Raw genomic sequence first — 20043 nt, 5'->3', positions numbered from 1 at the left:
TGATTTTATAGGCAGTAACACAAACGGATGGCTGTGGTAAGTAGTTATGTACATAAGTTAGTGTGTACAGTATATGCCTGGACAACTTACATGCCTTGTACGAGTGACTTCTGGGCTATCTCGTGACCCCATCACTCCCAACCCGCTTATCGTCACCGACATCAAGCACACCAAATGTGAGAAGACAGAGTCATAAAGGGGCATGACCCCCATGGTGCGCTGGAACAAGAAAGGACAGTGAAGGGGGAGGGGCGGGACACGAGTGGATGTGTGGAGGGAAGGTACAAGTGAAGAAGGGGCCAGGTGTTGTATTAAGCCGCGCAGAAAGTCCAGTTTCCTTGGCTGGCGTGGGAGATGAGCTGCAGCAGGATGGACGTCCACCTTCGCCTGGGGGCAACTTTCGCTCTCTAGCCACTGTGGAGCAACGCCCCTCCACTCTTCACCACCACCATCCGCCACCTTCTGCGTGCTGGCAAGCAGGGTTTCAATTGTACTGGAAGATCAAGATCACTATTGATCCTCAGGTTTTGAATAACCGATGTTCAAACAAAAAAAGGATTGCTAGAACACATGGACTCAAGATCGCTATTCTCATAACTCTCATCCCTGGAGCTTTTGAACGAAGAAGTGGTCGGCAACATGAGAAGCTGACGAACAACGGAAGTGTCAGACACGATGACCGGCGCATCCTCTACCTCTCCTACACTCCTACACACACACACACACACACACACACACACACACACACACACCGTATATCGACCCCCAAGCACGAAATTCGCTATCAACAACGAAGTTCTGCAAAATGTACAGCTGGACAGATAATGATAACCAAGGGACTGTGAAACAATTTTAGCATCTCCCAAAGCAAGGACACACAGAGAGAGAGAGAGAGAGAGAGAGAGAGAGAGGAGAGAGAGAGAGAGAGAGAGACGAGAGAGAGAGAGAGAGAGAGAGAGAGAGAGAGAAAAATAAACCGAGAGTGCGGGTGAGTGCAGGCGAGGCTTGGCTGAGCGGTGACGTCACGCGTGGCGGCGCTCCCTCCCCCCTCGGGCGGATGTGCGTCGGGCTCCTAGAAAGGGAAACACCGCCGCGGCCAGCCAGCCATTCTTCCATTCCTTCAGGCCTTGACATGCCTCCACTCTCACCTGTGGCCATGGCACTGTGCTGGCTGGCCCTCCTTTGACTCACACCCCAGCCCATCAGACCTGTTTCCTGGTCACCCTGTTCTGTTTCCTCTCTCTTCCTCTTCCTCCTCACGTCACTGCCACCACCTGCCTCCCGCCCCGCAGCTGGCGTAAGGTGAAGGGGTGGAAGCGGTAGGCTGGCAGGACAAGGGGTGCTGGTTGGCCAAGAGATACTCAATAGAACACTGTATTGCATGACGCATGTGCGAATACATGACAAAGGGAACGGTGTATTGTTTTAATGAAAAGAGAAAGCATAACCTTAATGATAACGTACGAGTCCTGTAGTAGTAGTGAATTATTGTAATCACTGTCATCACGATCATTAACATGGAATGCCTGTGAATGTGAATATATTATGAAATGTTTGAAAGTGTGAAGCCATTATATAATTCTTTTGAGTGTGAAATGTTTGGGAATGTGAATGTAATTTAGAATGCTTGTGAATATGAATGCATGCAGAATGCAGACGCCTGCCTGTCCCGGATACTCCATCTCCGAAGTAAACGTCAACCTGATAAAAAATGTACGCAATTATATTATAGATTCTGGAAATATACGTTTACGCTACCCATAAAACATGATTCACCCAATGGATTTCTCCTCCCCCTCACACACACACACACACACACACACACACACACAGTACAAGATGATGGCAAACTATAACTCGTCGGAAATTAATGACTGATGAACAACATCCTCCTGAGGCTGCCTCTGTGTCCCCTTCAAAGAGGAGGCCAAGACGGGCTGTGCAGCGTCAGGGGGCGGGATGTTCAGATAAGAGGCGAGAGGGACACCATCTCTAACTCATACCCAGGTCAAGGCTCCGGGTTGCCCTCGCTGGTGACATCATGCCCGGGGTGCACTGTTGCGGGGGGGGAGGGAAAGCCAGGGCACCACGACTCAGACCCCGAACAATGCATAATCCTCCTGCCGTTGCAATACACACTTGAGGCAACATTTAGGCAAGCCCTAGCCTCTTAGTCTTGCTGTCTGATACATGCCACTCCCACACAGCCCCGCCCCACCCCCTGGCGAGTGGCAGATGGCATCACCCCTGCAGATCCTCCCCCCGGCAGGGTGGACAATACCGCCCCGCCCGCCCCCACACATGTTACTCGTTCCCCACGCCCCGCCCACCCACTTCCACGCTGCCCCCTCACACCACACACACTGACTGGACACAACAAAGGGCACGAGTGTCTTACCAGGACTTTGGTTGAAGCGGACGTTCCAGCTCATCAGTGTCCGGCATAGGTAACTTGTCCTTTGTCAGCGCTGCTCCACCACCACCACCTCCTCCTGTACAGTACACGCCATTATTCCTCACTGGCTGCTGGTCCCCTCCCCGCTCCCCAATGCACTTACTGTCAGCACTTCCCATGTTTGTTACTTAAAGCGTTACATTCATAAAAAACAAAAGGGCACAACAGAAATGGTCTCCAAACACAGTGAGCGGGCGGCACGGCATCACCTCTCCCCTCCCATGGTTCGCGCGATACTGGCTCAGTTTGGGTTGGTGGCTCACACTCAGGGATGTCCTGCGCATGCGCCCTCGCGTCCATAAATCATCGCGCCCTTGAATGACAATATGTATAGTAATATGTAAATAGCGGCGTATTCGTCACTAGGTATATTGGAGTAATTCACCATTTAATTCGGGCGTCATTCTACCTGTAACTCATACCGGGCGCAGCTTCAGGTATAGTGTGTAAATACTACTTAGCATGGAAAGAAGGGTTTTATCATTATTACTATTATTATTATTATTATTATTATTATTATTATTATTATTATTATTATTATTATTGCTATTATAATTATTATTATTATTATTGTTGTTGTTTTTGTTGTTGTTTTTATCATTAGTTTTGTAATGATAATAATAATAATAATAATAATAATAATAATAATAATAATAATATATGATAATAATAATAAGACAAAAGATATTATTATATTAGCAAGGGCTATCCCCTTTTTGGGGGAAGACAGCCTTGGTATATGTATGTATGTATACATAATTATTGTTAATGTTATTGTTACATATGAAACATTTTCAAAACTCGTAAGAATGAATTAAAATTGATGTTGTCTTAATGTTCATGATGATTGATACCCCATTCCTGGACATCCCCTGGTATCATCAAACCAATCACTACCAGTTAGGATGAAGTACTGAATGATGACATATTAATGTAAGCCACGCAATACCCACTTGTCAGGGAGCTGCAGGATGACAAATTGAAGCCAGTGACTTATAAGGATGCTGAGTCATTGAGCTGTATATTCAGTTTCCTTGCCACCACATGAATCATGCCTGGCTGAAAATTACTCATCAGTTAGGAGGTTTTAAAAGATTCAATAAGCAAATAATCATTTTAATAAATAGGTTATCACAGTCACTGTAACAAACGTTTCTCAGTCTTTAAATGAAAAAATCACATTTGTCACTTACAATCATAATGTTACACTAAGTGTTTTTTATTTATTCTATACAAAAATAGTACTTAACAAAAAGCATTTTACACTGTCACTGGGAAAATTCTACTATAAAAGGTCCTGAACAGTTTTAAAGCTAGTATTGTAAAACAACAGGAAGATAATTGATTGAGAGGAGGAAATGGCCAAAGTCCTAACTAAGGCGCTAGCAGATATAAACTGTTTTGTAAATTATCATGAATACCTTCATTCGTACTTTCCCATCAACCACTAGAATGGGAAAGACCAAGCTCAAAACTCGAAAGACATTAAAATCTACAAAGATGCTTATCCTACAAATTATCTATTCCCCTCCACTGGAAGCACGAAATCAGCACATATGAGGCTTGATGGCAACATGTCCTGACTGGTGTTGTGGGAGTGAGCGTGGGTGATGAAGTGTGGGGGAGGGAGTGCCGGCAGCAGGTTGGTAGTCGGTGGAGAGGCGCCTGCACCACTGTAGCTGTAGGTGTCCAGGCCAGGGCTCACTGGTAACTCTGTATGGCCCTCAAGGGTAGGCAGAGCAATTTCTTGTTTGACACCATGATTTGTGGTTTCCCTCCCAATTCTTGCAGACTCAGCTAGGGCCTCATTTTCCAGTGTGTGTAATGTGGGAATGGCATCTGTGTCTTCTAGGTGGTGTCCAGCAGGCACCATCACCATTGTCTCTGAGCTCTGTGACAGACTGAATGGCTCCACCACCACTGGACCACTCTGACCTCCCTGGCTGTATGTGGTTGAAGTGGACAAAGGAATAGCTTGGAGGTCACCAGCCGACACCAGTGATACAGTCTGGAAAGTACTCTCTTGAGGAAACTGAAATGTTGATGGAATAAGCTGAATAATTTGTGAATCCCCAACAGTGATGAGGTGGCTCTGCTCGGAGTTTGAGTTTTCACCCATTAGTATGATGCTCTCCTGTGCTGGGAGTAGTATGTCTGATTTCACTGATACATCTGGCTGAATGACTGGTGAGAGGGAACAATTGTTGACAGGTACAAATTCAAATTCTTCATTCTCTGAATAGTCTTTTGAAACACTTAATTCCTGTCCAGTAACAGGATCACCTATATTTACATCAAAATCTTCGGATCTCTTCAGCTTTTTGACAGCCCTGGACTTCATGGTTTCTTTGTGAGCTGATGATGAATGCCGCTTCAGGTGAGACAACCTCTTGTAAGTTGTACCACAGTGGCACTTGTATGGTCGGTCGTCAGAGTGTGTGCGACTGTGCCGTGCTAAAGAAGACTTGTTCTTAAAGCTTTTGTTACACTCATTGCACTTGTAATTACGCTCCTCAGAGTGCACAAAATTATGATGATCCTTGAGAGTGGCGAGGGCTTGGAAAGAGCTGCCACAGATTTCACACATAAAGTTGCGACTTTCCAAGTGGAGTTCCATATGTCTCTTGAGGGTGTGGTTGCGTTTGGTAGTGTAGTCACAGTGAGGGCAGTGCCAGGTGATGCCCACTTTGTGTGTCAGTCTGCTGTGTGTGGAGAGCAAGTGTCTTGTGGGTAACTTCAGACCACAGTATTCACAGGCATATGCATAGTTCTGCTTTATGTCATATGCATGGTCTTTCTGAAGATTATTCGTAAGGAGAGTGTGTTCATGCACTATGCTGTTCATGTGTTTCCGCAGACCACGCTTGTGACTGAACTGCTTGTTGCACAGCCGACACTCCAATTTTACTCCTGGAAAAAAAGATCAGAGATAAATTTCTTATACAATGAACAAGAGCATACACTGCACCCAATGATTTATTTTTATTATTATATCCGAAAACCTAAGAGAGAGAGAGAGAGAGAGAGAGAGAGAGAGAGAGAGAGAGAGAGAGAGAGAGAGAGAGAGAGAGAGAGAGAGAGAGAGGAGAGAGGAGAGAGAGAGAGAGAGAGAGAGAGAGGAGGGAAATATTTCTATTCAGTATAGATGTAATTTTGAAAATATAGAAAAAGCTGTATTGGAAACAATGCTGATCACCCCAATAATATTCAGTGCCAAATACTAAGAGTATTCTATCAGTCAGTGTGTGTGCATCAGAAGAGGATGGGATGAGCTCCCACACAAAGTGCTTGCCCTAAAGCCACACATTTTCTGTGATCAATGCTCATTTAACATCCTTCAGGATTTTCTAAGCAGCACTGCTACATACAGCTGCTTGCAATCATTCTAGAATATGAATTGCACTTAGGGACTGTCTTTTTCAGGGATTCCGTGATGAACAATTTTGCCAAACCACATACTGGCCTTGGGATTAGACACTCAGTAAAAAGGAGAACACTTGCTCTCAACACACATTACACCTCTATTTGTCTCTGTCTTTTGCTGAGCATAACAAAAGAAATATTATATCTTTGTATATACCATTTCATAACACTTAGACATCTTGCTGCTGGGAAAAGGTATTGGTAAAATGCAGCTGTGTGGTGGTGATGGCGTTGTGAGTCATCAAGAGAGCTACAGGAGGCTTGGGATTACTCTTGAGTGCTGAACCCTATTTGTTTACATCGAGGCTCTTCAATGGGATCATATTTAACTTAATTTAAAGACTGAATTACCATCTTACCCCACTTGAATCTTTGAAAATAGGTAAATGTGATTTTGTTGGAAAGCCTCAATGTAAATAAACAGTTTTCGGCACTCAGGAGTAATCCCAAGCCACCTGTGGCTCTCTCGATGACCCACAACGTCATCACTACTACACAACTGCATTTTTCCATTAGCTTTTCCCAGCAGCTAGACATCTAAGAGTTATGATCACCTTCATTTTGGCATTAAGTGGGCTGCTCCTCTCTGTGTCCCTCTGTAAGACTTCCTTCACTAGATTGGTGACAAAGAGAACACCTGCATAGTCTAAACAGTATCTTCTGATGAGTTCTGTGTCACTAAGTTCATTCAATACATCCTTTCTAGATACATAATTTGTGAGCTGGAAATGTTATGCAGCAGCCATCTTAGCTGTGGGAGCATCTGTCATAACCCACTAAGACAGGGTAGACTGATGTCTGGGGAATGGATTAATCCATTTGACATTGATTACTATGTGGAAAATATTATTAGTTTTTTAACATTTTGGATTCCAAACAGCATTCAGGAATGAATTAAGTTAAAAAAGCAAGGTTCTACTGTATATAAAAAATGAAGGAAGTATTTACAGAAACTATAAATTAATAATAAATGGTAACTTTTGCTATGTCTTTTAGTATTTAAAATCAAGTAACTTTGAAAACTGAATTATAGTATGATAACTGAAGCAATTATAAGTTAAAAATGGTTTAAAAACCAAATTGTTCAGAAAAGGAGGCATTCAGTAACCAAGTACTGCTGTGTGTGTGTGTGTGTATATATATATATATATATATATATATATATATATATATATATATATATATATATATATATATATATATATATATATATATATATATATATATATATATGTAACCTGATATACCCTCAGTGTACTGACAATGTCAGACACTAAAACTGCCAAGAGTTGTGGTATCTATATCACTGCTATTACATAAGGAATAAAATACATTCATAGCACTACATAGTCATCCCTTGCTATGTACAGAAGTTAGGTAGAAAATTAGTGTCCCGCACATAAGAACATCCCTGAGCCCCCAAAACCTTGAGTAAAGAGGAAAACAAAAACATTCACCCTACATGCCTTCCCATAATTTGTTTAGTATGTTAAACTTCTTCCCCTGAGTCAATACTTTCTTTGTGTGCTTGTCAGTGCCTCCAGCCAGTTTCTTTGCTAATCTCTTAGGAGCCACGGTGAAGAAAAGCTGATGTTCATACAATACAGTTGTGAAGATGCGATGTGGGGCAGCAGGGATGATGATGACACAAGAAAGTTTACTGTGTGACTGAGGGAAATGACATGCAGTTGCAGGCCACGGCAATGAACCATGGGAACACTGTTTGTGTGGCAGGCAAGCATGTGCCTGTGTGTGATGAAGTGAGCAATATGTGATTCGAACTTGCAGTTGGCAACAATCTGTGTAAAAGTGAAACCATGGAAACTGAAACAGTGGTTAACGAAGGATGGCTGTATAGCCTTATTTGAGATGCAAATATACATACAGTAATTCAAATAAACTCATAAGAACTAAATGGAAGATATATGAGGCAGAGTTGTGGTTGGTTAGGCCTGATTTGGCAGAGCTTAAGATGAAGGAATCCCTGATAATGACAACACCCAAATAAACCTCATATGATTATACTGTTGTCAGAGATGAATTTCTTATGCAATGAATGACAGCATACACTGCACCCAATGATTTATGTTTATTATAATATCTGAAAACCTTAACAAGAAGAGAGAGAGAGAGAGAGAGAGAGAGAGAGAGAGAGAGAGAGAGAGAGAGAGAGAGAGAGAGAGAGAGAGAGAGAGAGAGAGAGAGAGAGAGAGAGAGAGAGAGAGAGAGAGAGAGAGAGAGAGAGAGTGAGAGAGAGAGAGAGAGAGAGAGAGAGAGAGAGAGAGAGAGAGAGAGAGAGAGAGAACCAAATTATGGTACAGTAACCAAAGCTATTATGAGTAAAAAACTGCTTGAAAACCAAACTGTTTGGAAAGGGAGGCATTTGGTAACTGAGGTTCCACTGTGTGTGTGTGTGTGTGTGTGTGTGTGTGTGTGTGTGTGTGTGTGTGTGTGTGTGTGTGTGTGTGTGTGTGTGTGTGTGTGTGTGTGTGTGTATTATATATATATATATATATATATATATATATATATATATATATATATTATATATATATATATATATATATATATATATATATATATATATATATCACTTCAAAATTATGAAGTTGCACACTACATAACACTTATAAAAAATCTAAACAACCAAAAACTGGAATATAATGCTCTAATCCATAAACTGGTAATTCCAAAAATAACAATATTAATTTAGTACACAAATAATCAGTCCTTTTCTTCTCAATTCTTTTAATTTGCTCATTCGGAAATCTTGCAGTATTGTATAAAATATTCCCAGATTTTTACAGAAAAGGATCACACACACACACACACACACACACATACACACACACACTGCATAGTGTAGTGGTTAGCATACTTGGCTCACAACTGAGGAGGACTGGGTTTGATTCTCAAGAATGGTGAGGCAAATGAGTGAGCCTCTGTTCACCTAACAACAATTTAATATTGACTGTAATCCATGAGTCTGTGACTTTTTTTTTTTTATGTAGGAAGGATACTGGCCAAGGGCAACAAAAATCTAATAAAAAAAATGCCCACTGAAATGCCAGTCCCATAAAAGGGTCAAAGCAGTGATCAAAAATTGGTGGATAAGTGTCTTGAAACCTCCCTCTTGAAGGAATTCAAGTCATAGGAAGGTGGAAATACAGAAGAGGGCAGGGAGTTCCAGAGTTTACCAGAGAAAGGGATGAATGATTGAGAATACTGGTTAACTTTTGTGTTAGAGAGGTGGACAGAATAGGGGTGAGAGAAAGAAGAAAGTCTTGTGCAGCGAGGCTGCGGAAGGAGGGGAGGCATGCAGTTAGCAAGATCAGAAGAGCAGTTGGCATGAAAATAGCGGTAGAAGACAGCTAGATATGCAACACTGCGGCAGTGAGAGAGGGGCTGAAGACAGTCAGTTAGAGGAGAGGAGTTGATGAGACGAAAAGCTTTTGATTCCACCCTGTCTAGAAGAGCAGTATGAGTGGAACCCCCCCCAGACATGTGAAGCATACTCCATACATGGACGGATAAGGCCCTTGTACAGAGTTAGCAGCTGGGGGGGTGAGAAAAACTGGCGGAGACGTCTCAGAACACCTAACTTCATAGAAGCTGTTTTAGCTAGAGATGAGATGTGAAATTTCCAGTTCAGATTATAAGTAAAGGACAGACCGAGGATGTTCAGTGTAGAAGAGGGGGACAGTTGAGTGTCATTGAAGAAGAGGGGATAGTTGTCTGGAAGGTTGTGTCGAGTTGACAGATGGAGGAATTGAGTTTTTGAGGCATTGAACAATACCAAGTTTGCTCTGCCCCAATCAGAAATTTTAGAAAGATCAGAAATCAGGCGTTCTGTGGCTTCCCTGCATGAAATGTTTACCTCCTGAAGGGTTGGACGTCTATGAAAAGACGTGGAAAAGTGCAGGGTGGTATCATCAGCATAGGAGTGGATAGGACAAGTTTAGTTTAGAAGATCATTAATGAATAATAAGAAGAGAGTGGGTGACAGGACAGAACCCTGAGGAACACCACTGTTAATAGATTTAGGAGAAGAACAGTGACCGTCTACCACAGCAGCAATAGAACGGTCAGAAAGGAAACTTGAGATGAAGTTGCAGAGAGAAGGATAGAAACCGTAGGAGGGTAGTCTGGAAATCAAAGCTTTGTGCCAGACTCTATCTAGGACTTTGCTGTCCTTGTGTGTGGTGTGTGAGTGGTCTCAGTCCTACCCAAAGATCTATGAGCTCTGAGCCCTTTCTGTAGGGAAACAGCTGACTATGTCATTAAAATCAATAGGTGACTGTTAGTGAATAACACACATACACACACACACACACACACACACACACACACACACACACACACACACACAGAATGGCACTGATGGCCTTCTATTTTTGTTAAGTGGTGAGGTCACAGTACTCATCTTAGACATCTACTAACTCTCAGCTGGATGAACACTGGATACAGCATAAAAGAGATCAAGTTCAAACATATCCTTGATTTGAACCTAAGATTTTTTTTTTTTTCATGCAAGAATGCCACTGGCCAAGGGCAACAAAAAAAAATTATATAAAAAAGGCCCACTTAATGCCAGGTCCCATAGAGAATTCCAGATTGAAAAGATCAAATAATGGAGGATAAGTGTCTTGAAACCTCCCTCTTGAAAGAGTTCAAGTGATAGGAAGGAGGGAATACAGAACCAGGCAGGGAATTCCAGAGTTTACTAGAGAAAGGGATGAAGGATTGAGAATACTGGTTAACTTCTGCATTAGAGAGGTGGAGAGAATAGGGGTGAGAGAAAGAAGAAAGTCTTGTGCAGCAAGGCTGCAGGAGGAGGGGAGGCATGCAGTTAGCAAGATCAGAAGAGCAGTTGGCATGAAAACAGCAGTAGAAAATAGTAAGAGAAGCAACACTGCAGTGATGAAAAAGAGGCTGACGATAGTCAGTTAGAGGAGAGGAGTTGATAAGATGAAAAGTTTTTGATTCCATCCTGTCTAAAAGAATGGTATGAGTGGAGCCCGCCATACATACAAGTTTCATCAAAATCCCTAGAAGAGGATGACTGAGACTCAGTAAGGAAAGCCAGATCACTAGTAGAGTGGCCTCAACAGAACCCATACTGGTGATCAGATAGAAGATTGTTAAGTGATAGATGTTTAAGTATCTTCCTGTTGAGGATACATTCAAAAACTTTAGAGAGGCATGAAATTAGTGATAGGATGGTGGTTTGAGGTATTAGAGTGGTCACCCTTTTTAAGAGCACGGTGAATGTAGGCAAACTTCCAGCAAGAAGGAAAGGTAGACAGAGTTGGAAGAGTTTGACTAGGCAAAGTGCAAGCATGGAGGCACAGTTTCAGAGAACAATAGGGGATTAAGGGTAGTAAGGGCATGGAAAATATCACTGCGAATAATCTTAATGGGTAGCATGAAATAGTTGGATGGTGGAGGAGAGGGAGGAACAAGCACTGAATCATCAAAGGTAGAGTTTTTAGCAAAAGTCTGGATAAGAGTTCAGCTTTAGAAATATATAAGATGGCAGTGGTGCTGTCAGGTTGAAACTGAGGGAAAGATGAAAAATCTTTGGAGATGTTTTTGGCTCGGCACCAGAAATCATGGGGGAAGTTAGATTTTGAAAGATTTTGACACTCTGTAGTAATGGAGTTTCTGGGTACTTGGAGAACAAACTTGGCATGACTCTGGGTAGAAACATAAAGAGCATGGGATTCAGGTGATGGAAGGCTCAAGTACCTTTTGTTGACTACCTTCTCTATCATGTATAGCACAAGAACAGACTGTGTTAAACAAAGATTTAGAAGATTTAGGGTGAGAGAAAGAGTGAGGAATGTACACCTCCATGCCAGACACTATCACTTCTGTTATATGCTCAGCACACAGAGACAGGTCACTAACACGGAAGCAGTAATCATTCCATGGAAAATCAGAATACCTCCTGAAGTCCCCCCAATTAGTAGAGGCAAAACGCCAGAGGCACCTCCGCTTTGGGAGATCCTGTGGAGGGATTGGAGTGATAGGACAACATACAGATATGAGATTGTGATCAGAGGAGCCTAACAGAGAAGATAGGGTGACAGCATAAGCAGAAGAATTAGAGGTGGGGAAAAGGTCAAGAATGTTGGGCATATCTCTTAAGATGATAAGGAATACAAGTAGGGTGTTGCACCAATTGTTCTAGGTTGTGGATGATAGCAAAGTTAAAGGCTAGTTCACCAGGATGGTCAGTGAAAGGAGAGGGAAGCCAAAGCAGGTGGTGAACACTGAAGTCTCCAAGAATGGAGATAACTGCAAAAGGGAAGAGAGTCAGGATGTGCTTTACTTTGGAAGTGAAGAAGTCAAAAGAATTTCTTATAGTCAAAAGGAGTTAGGTGGGAGGTATACAACACAGATAAATTTAGTTTGAGAGTGACTCTGGATGATGGAAAATTCAAAAGATTAAAGAGCATGGGCATGAGAGCAAGTTAAGTTGTACACATAGACACAACATCCAGCTTTGGACTGAAAATGAGGATAGAGAAAGTAGGATGGAACAGAGAAGGGGCTGCTATTAGTTGCCTCGGACACCTGTGTTTTAGTGAGGAAAAGAAGATGAGATTTAGTAGAGGAGAGGTGGTGTTCAACAGATTGAAAATTAGATCTAAGGCTGCAAATGTTGCAGAAGTTAATGAAGAAAAGTTGAGGGGGGTGTCAAGACACTTAGGGTCGATACCAGAAGAGCAGTCCAACCTGGGGACGTTTGTGGTCTCCTCCACAGATGGGGAGTCGCCATATTAATTTAGGATCCCGAGTGAAGAGTGTGTGTGTGTATTTAAGTGCACGTAGTTTTGTGTGAAGGAAGAGTTGTCTTTAGAGGGCAGGCTGTGACTGCCCCCTTGAGTTGTGAGACAAAGGGAGGCATTCAGTGAGGTCACAGTTGGGTTATTGATAAGTTCACAGCACCCCCTGATCCAGTGCTTCACACCTCACTGGGAGTAATTATCATTTCAGCAGGTGTCTACTACCTCCTGAGTTGAAGTCAAGCACATGAACTACTATGAAAGTATGGCATATGAACATATGTTGGACTTATAACCAAGGATTCTGTTGATTTACAAAAGGTGAAATGAGCAAATCCCAAAAATATTTTCAAAAATTAATTTCAGGAATCATAAGGAAAAAAATAATAATCAACAATTAATGAGGATAAAACATACCTCGATGCAACTGCAGGTGATGACGCAGAAGAGAAGGTCTGTTGAACACCCTGTCACACTTATCACACTTGTACTCGCGGTCCAGAGTGATGTTCTGTGGCAGTGTATTGTGTTCGTGGCGACAGTGACGTATCAGTGCACGTTTGGTTGTGAAGGGCTGGCCACAGATTTCACATTTGTTCTTCTTATGATGCTGCAAAACAAGCATACTAGATAAAAGAAATATTTCACGCTGAACCTTAATATTATAAAAAAAATTTATCACTATCTATTTACAATCAATACACTCAGCCATGGATGTGAAATTCAAAACACTCAAAAGATTAAAATACACAACAATAGTTCTCCTCATACCCTTAAATGGTCATCATATTGTTGGCGGCGCTTGAAGCTTGCTGAGCAAATATTACAGTGAAACTTGGTAGCCTTGTGGTGGTCAGCCATATGTAGGTTGAAAGTTTCCTTTCCCTTGATGAATGCTCCACATTTCTGACAAACTTCCTGTTGAAGAAAAATACTGATTGATTCTCTCTCTTTCTCATAAGGCAACTGAGAAGAATGACATGGAGGGGTTAGGACAGATCTTTCCTTTCAAAGAAGTCACAATGACTTGAAGAAAGAAAGATAAAAGAACATGATGCATTGCTGATGGTTTCCCCTTGTTAATATGCATGAATATACAGGAATGGAAACATTGTTAATCTCAAAGCATGAATATTTTTACCTAAAAAGTCTCTATTTCTTGATTCTTTCCAAGATAGTAATGAAATTAAAGAAGGGATATAAGAATGGAAAAATTACCTCATTATCAACTGCATGAACCTTGAAGTGATAGTACAGTGAAGAACGCTTCAGAAAACTTCTACTGCACTTGTTGCAAGGGTAAGACTTGGACACCAGGTCAAAGTTGTGTTCTGCCTTCATGTGTGCCTTCAACTTCTTATGACTGCAAAAGCTCTGAGAACACTTGCTGCAGATGTTTCTCTTGTGTCCTTCCATGTGTCTTGAATAAGTCACCTGTCACAAGAAGGGCAAATTTTACACACAAAAATTATATATAAACCTATTTACACTATTCCTATAACCATGTCACAATAAGTTTCTAAAAATATTGGCTTCATCTTACATTTTTCTTAGTAGTATTATCAATTCTTCTTCACTTTGACCCCTTCACTGTTGATCTTTTTCTTACTAAAAAAAAAAAAAAAAAAAAAAAAACAAGTACCATAGCAGCAGTTCTATTTCACATATCTAATTCAAGCATGTCCAAAGAAAGCTATATGTCTCCCACTGCTATCAAAGTACTTTGTGCTTCAACAAACCTTATGAACAAATTTGGCAAAGCAGATGGGGCAGGAGAGGTGACCTTCACATTGTCGTTGATGAACCAGGAACAACAAGATATCTGGCAGTTCCTTTTTACAGTTCCTGCAGCTCACGGGTAGCATATTGGAAGACTGTGCATCTCCTTTATTCTGTACCTTGTCGGCTTCCTTCAGGCAATCAGACTCTTCCTGGATGTCTGGCCCCAAGTGTTCACTGCTACATTCAGTGCTGTTCTTTTCATTACCTAAATCCACAAGTTTGTCATTAGTAGACATACCTGCTTCAAAATTGAGACACTGATTGTCATTTCCTTTAACATTATTAGAAGTTTCTTTTAAGTTCATATTGTGAAATGATTCTTTACTTATATCCAGGTTTTCCACAGCATCCTTCTCATGTAATTCAAAGGCATCTGTTTCTTCCACAAATCTCTCTTCTTTCAAGGATAAGGTTTTGCTGTGTTTGACAGGTTTATGTTTCTTGTTTTCTGAACGAACCCTTCTCTGCCTCTGATTATGCTGTGCTTTGCTTGGCTTTGTTTGACTTCTATCCCATGCATGGCTGGGATCATTGCTGGACACAATTCCATGAGGCTGCTGAGGGTCAGTGGCTGATTCCTCAAGGACTATGATGGAACTATCAATTTTTGCATTTTGTACACTACTTGAGGTGCTGCTCAAGTCCACTGGAGTCCTGTCATGTTCGAGGTCTCCCAGTGTCTCTCTACTCCTCTCATTACATTCAAAATTATCACCAGAGTATGATGCCTCTATGGTCTTTTCCAAACTTTCTTGGTCACTTTTCTTGGTAATACTCTCAATTTTATACCCAATTTTTTCATAATTATCCCTCTCTAAATAGGGCAGCAAATATGAGCTTTCTTCAGAATATATATTGTCTCTATCACTTATGTGATGGAAATGTGATAAATTCAGTGAGCTACAACTATTTTCATTAAGTGCATTACCTTTATCACAAGACTCAAGTTTGCCTTCACTCCGATCATGTTTTCCACTGATTATTTTCAAGTGTAATAAAGATTCTCCAGAGCTGTAATCCTGAGAGTCATGTCCACTTTGCTCTTCCAACACACTTAAATCTCTATCATGATCCTCTGCATCAAGAATAGTTCTTAATTCGGAAACTTCTTGGCCACCTTCACAGAACTCCCTTGATGTAATTAGAGTCAGCTGTTGTTCACTGTGGGTCAGCAAGGGCACTGCTGTGTGCTCATCAGCATGGCCCTGAAGCCTGCCTTGCTCAGACACATGCAAAACTTCACTGTACTTTCCTAGGCTCTCCAAGCAGGCACGTTCTTGATTCTCATTGCTTCCATCATCTTTCAGTTCACTATGTAAACTGTACAATACCCTGCCATCCAATAAATGTTTCTGAGATTCACTTGCCATCTGGATGAGAATTCCATCTTCCTTTCTATGAATGACAGAATTATCCTTAAGGCAGCAGCTACTTTGGGAATTTTGACCAGTATTTATGTTGATCCTGAGTTCAGAAGTGACATTTTTTCTGTTATCAACTTCTTTCCCTGATCCAGAGTCTTTATGTGACAGTTCAGTATCATCCTTGACCTCTGCTTCTGTAAGGGTATTTTCTAAGCAATCTGTGTCAGACAGGTGATGTAATATATTGAATGAAATGTTCTCTCCAATGGTATGCTTTAGGTGGGAGACTTGTGGGTGTACCTGGGACTGAGGAACCTCATGATTGAGACACAAGTCTTCATCTATTTCCTGTCCTTCATTTACACCACTGGGATGTTGTTCAAACTCATTTTCTGACTCTTGACTTACTTCTTCCTGTATCGAGCATTGGCTACCTCCATCCTGGTAGAAATATTTTTCTGTTTCAGAAAGGGCTTGTTTATCTTTCAGAGGAATTGAGTTTTCTAACTGGTGGTTAACCGTCACCTTCAGAAGATTGATGGCTGTCTGCTTTTCTCCCACTGGAAGTTTTTGCAGAGTTGCTAACAATCCATTCAACTGAAAAGAAAAGACTAAATTAATTTGATTTGGATTAATAGCTGGATACATGGATGGCATGACTAACTTTTTTCATAAAGGTACAATGAAGTACGTAGTGTGTGAACATGCACTTTTCTTATGACAATATGAAGAACATCCATTTCTTTGACAAAAATGTTTCTTAAAGTCAGTGCTGCACACCAGTTCCTGGTAAATAAGTAAGGAAATGGTAAATAATAACAACAGTAACAATAATAATAATAATAATAATAATAATAATAATAATAATAATAATAATAATAATAATAATAATAATAATAATAACAATAATAATAACAATAAAATAATAATAATAATAGAATATGAAATATCATTATCTTTAGCATAACCTCTCTTCTTCTGCTTGATAGTCATGGAATCAGTGGTCCAGAGCAACTGTGAAGGACATAATTTACATAACATAGTGATAGATATCTTAATAAAACATGAATGTACATCATACTGTTGAGAGAGAGAGAGAGAGAGAGAGAGAGAGAGAGAGAGAGAGAGAGAGAGAGAGAGAGAGAGAGAGAGAGAGAGAGAGAGAGAGAGAGAGAGAGAGAGAGAGAGAGAGAGAGAGAGAGAGAGAGAGAGAGAGAGAAATCTGTTAGAATAGGGGATGAGAAAGACTGAAAGATCTTGTACAGTGAGGGTAAGAGAGGAGGGGAGGCATGCAGTTAGTGTGAAAATAGTTGTAGAAGATAGCAAGAAATGCAACATTGTGGTGATGAGAGAGAGGCTGAAGAGTCAGTTAGAAAGGATTTTGATAAGACAAAATGCTTTTGATTACACCTTGTTTAAAAGTGTGGTATGAGTGAAATCACCCCATACATGTGAAGCATACTCCATACATGGATGGATAAGGTTCCCATACAGAGTTAGCACCTGGGTGATGAGAAAAACTGGCTGAGATGACTCAGAATGCCCAACTTCATAGAAGCTGTTTTAGCCTGAGATGAAATGTCAAGTTTCCAGTTTAGATTTATAAGTAAAGGACAGACCAAGGATATTCATTATAAAAGAGAGGAAAGGTAAGTGTCACTGAAGAAGAGGGCATAGTTACCTGGAAGGTTGTGTTGGGCTGATAGATGGAGGAAATGAGTTTTTGAGGCATTCAACAATACTATGTTTGCTCTGCACAAATCAGAAATTTTAAAAAGATCAGAAGTCAGGCATTCCCAGGCTTCCCTGTATGAGCTGTTTAATTCCTGAAGGGTTGGATATTTATGAAAAGACATGGCAAAGTGCAGGGTGGACAGGAGTGGAGTGGACAGGAGTGGACAGGACAAGAAGTTTGGTTTAGATCATTGATGAATAATAAGGAAAGAGTGGGTGAGAGGGCAGAACCTTGAGGAACATCACTGTTAACCCATACAGTGTTTAGTACATATATATGTGTACCTCTCAGGGAAGTGTTTAGTACATATATATACAATTTTCATTTTGAACCATATTAGGGCCTTCAATTTTGTTTGTATATATAAGACTTGTCACTAACAGTAACAAAGAATATTTTGACAAGTCAGTAGTGAATGTTTTTGTATATGTACTTATCTTTTGGGCTCGAAGTTATTATAGACTGAATATTTCTGTAGGAGACATATTTGGGGATTATTTTATTTTTTCAATGCCTGCGTCAACATGCATATAATATCAAAGCAATAAAAGTAAATTGAAAACTTCAGTATTGGAGAGGGACGATTTTGGTTATAAAAGTTTTGGCACACTGCCATTGTTGCAAAATTGGCTACACAGGGCGGGTTGCTGAATTTTCCCCAAAATCATCACATAAAAAGGTAAGTTATTTTCTCCCTGGAAGTTACTTTTCAAATCTATAATCAGTAAGGCATAAGAAATAGGAAATGAGACCAGAGTAATCAGAAAGGAAAATTGAAAGTCCTAAAATTCATAGTATTCTCTTTTCTTTGAGAACTGTAGGGTTTGTAACCATAGCCTTGAGATGTAAAGTGTTGCCAGATGCATGTCCAACCATTTTGTTGAATGTACAATTCTTGTTTATTTATAGGTATTTGTAATATAAAGAAGTACTTATTTATTGTGCACACTATAGGGTTGTAGAAAGTGTATGTAAAGGTGAGTATAAAAGCTTTAAAAAATACAAAAATAAAATATCGCATCCTTAGTCTGATATCGTGAGGTCTGAAAAGGAAAAAAATCCAAAAATCAAAATTGTATGGTAGCCACACTCCCATTCATGGCCATGGGATTAATATATATATATATATATATATATATATATATATATATATATATATATATATATATATATATATATATATATATATGAAATTTTTTATTTTTTATTTTACAGGGTAAATAAAAAAATATACAAAAAAAAAATGCAACCTGACAAGACCCCTATTTCTAACAAAGCATGACACTGTGTGGGCTAAGAGACTTTAAAGAACAGTGACTGTCAACCACAGCAGCAATAGAGTGGTCAGAAATGAAACTTGAAATGAAGTTACAGATAGAATGATAGAAACCATAGGAATGTAGTATTAAAGTCAAAGTTTTGTGACAAACTCTATCAAAAGCCTTTGATATGTCTAAGGAAACAGCGATTTCACCAAAATCCCTAAAAGATTATGATTTAGTTTTGAAATGCCTCACAATCACAAGTGCAAGCAACTTCAGTTTTCTAGTTGGTTTGATTGTTGTGGATCTTGTGGGGGTCAAAGTTCTATGATTAGTGTTACGTAGTATGGATTTGATTTAGCTTTACTATAAGATCCCAATCACCACCAAATCTCTAATTTTACAGAGCACAGTTAAGAAGTGCGTAAAATAAGTGTATGAAACTGACTGCAACTTGGTGCTTCTAGTATTTAACATATAAAACTCAAGACACAGCTATTATCAAGTTAGTGATTTTTCAGCCTGACTCAGTGCCCTGCCAATCTGCAGCCCAGGGATTCCATTTTTTTTTTTTTTTTTACTTTGCAATGTACGTCTGACTCTGAGGTCTCATCAGAAATATACTAAGCCGTGACTAGATGTGTGTCCATGCTACTATCTCTGTTCATCAGTGACCTTACTCTCAAAATGTTTACACGTCTCATCTCGACTTGCTTTACCAGCTTGTAGTGGAAGTTACTAGGATTTACAAGGATACTGTCATGATTGTAGTGATAGTTGAACAAAGATTATGCATCAATCGGGAAGAAACACCCATGAAAATCCAACTAATCATCTCTGTGGACCATGAAAACAGATGTAATGAGAACACAGCGTTTCAAAATAGGGGCCCAGGATGTACTACATGCTAACGGCAGCTTCCCGTGCATCACTTCCTCCCTAGTGACCAATACTACGCCATTTGTGGAATCAAGTCATCACGAACTAACTGTGGACTTCACCTGCGACCTGAAGTCATTGAATTCGGAGGGTTGCCCGTGGGAGAGGTCGGCCATCACGGGAGGTTGCTGAGGAGAGCAGTGTTATTGTCGACCATTGTTGTGTTGCCCCCTCCTCCTTCTTCCTCTTCTTGTGACCTACTCCTCTCTGTAATCTTTTACTTCGTTTTTCTTTTGGGGCCTATGGTAAAATCTAAAACAGATTTTCTAAACATTGAATTAAGGATGATACT

General features: G+C 40.4%; 2 protein-coding genes across 3 annotated transcripts in view; both read right to left on the bottom strand.

Moving 5' to 3' along the window:
* LOC135101580 (formin-like protein) overlaps positions 1-2694 on the bottom strand; it is a 58688-nt gene extending 55994 nt beyond the window's left edge. For both annotated transcript variants that reach the window (XM_064005713.1, XM_064005714.1), the window contains exon 1: positions 2399-2694. The gene's annotated coding sequence lies outside the window, so the exon portion shown is untranslated. The remainder of the gene's footprint in view (positions 1-2398) is intronic.
* An 861-nt stretch (positions 2695-3555) lies between these two features.
* Positions 3556-19968, bottom strand: LOC135101578 (uncharacterized). The gene is made up of 6 exons (XM_064005702.1): positions 19814-19968; positions 14409-16412; positions 13888-14103; positions 13441-13587; positions 13087-13279; positions 3556-5365 (listed from the first exon to the last, which is right to left on the bottom strand). Exons 1-6 carry the CDS (start codon positions 19865-19867, stop codon positions 3972-3974), a joined length of 4008 nt encoding a protein of 1335 aa, XP_063861772.1. The 5' UTR covers positions 19868-19968; the 3' UTR covers positions 3556-3971.
* Between the last annotated feature and the right edge of the window lie 75 nt (positions 19969-20043).

This window comes from Scylla paramamosain, chromosome 6 (genome assembly GCF_035594125.1).
Source record: "Scylla paramamosain isolate STU-SP2022 chromosome 6, ASM3559412v1, whole genome shotgun sequence".
Lineage (NCBI taxonomy): Eukaryota > Metazoa > Arthropoda > Malacostraca > Decapoda > Portunidae > Scylla > Scylla paramamosain.
Note: the sequence above shows the minus strand (reverse complement) of the source record. Positions and strands in the feature narration are given on the sequence as shown.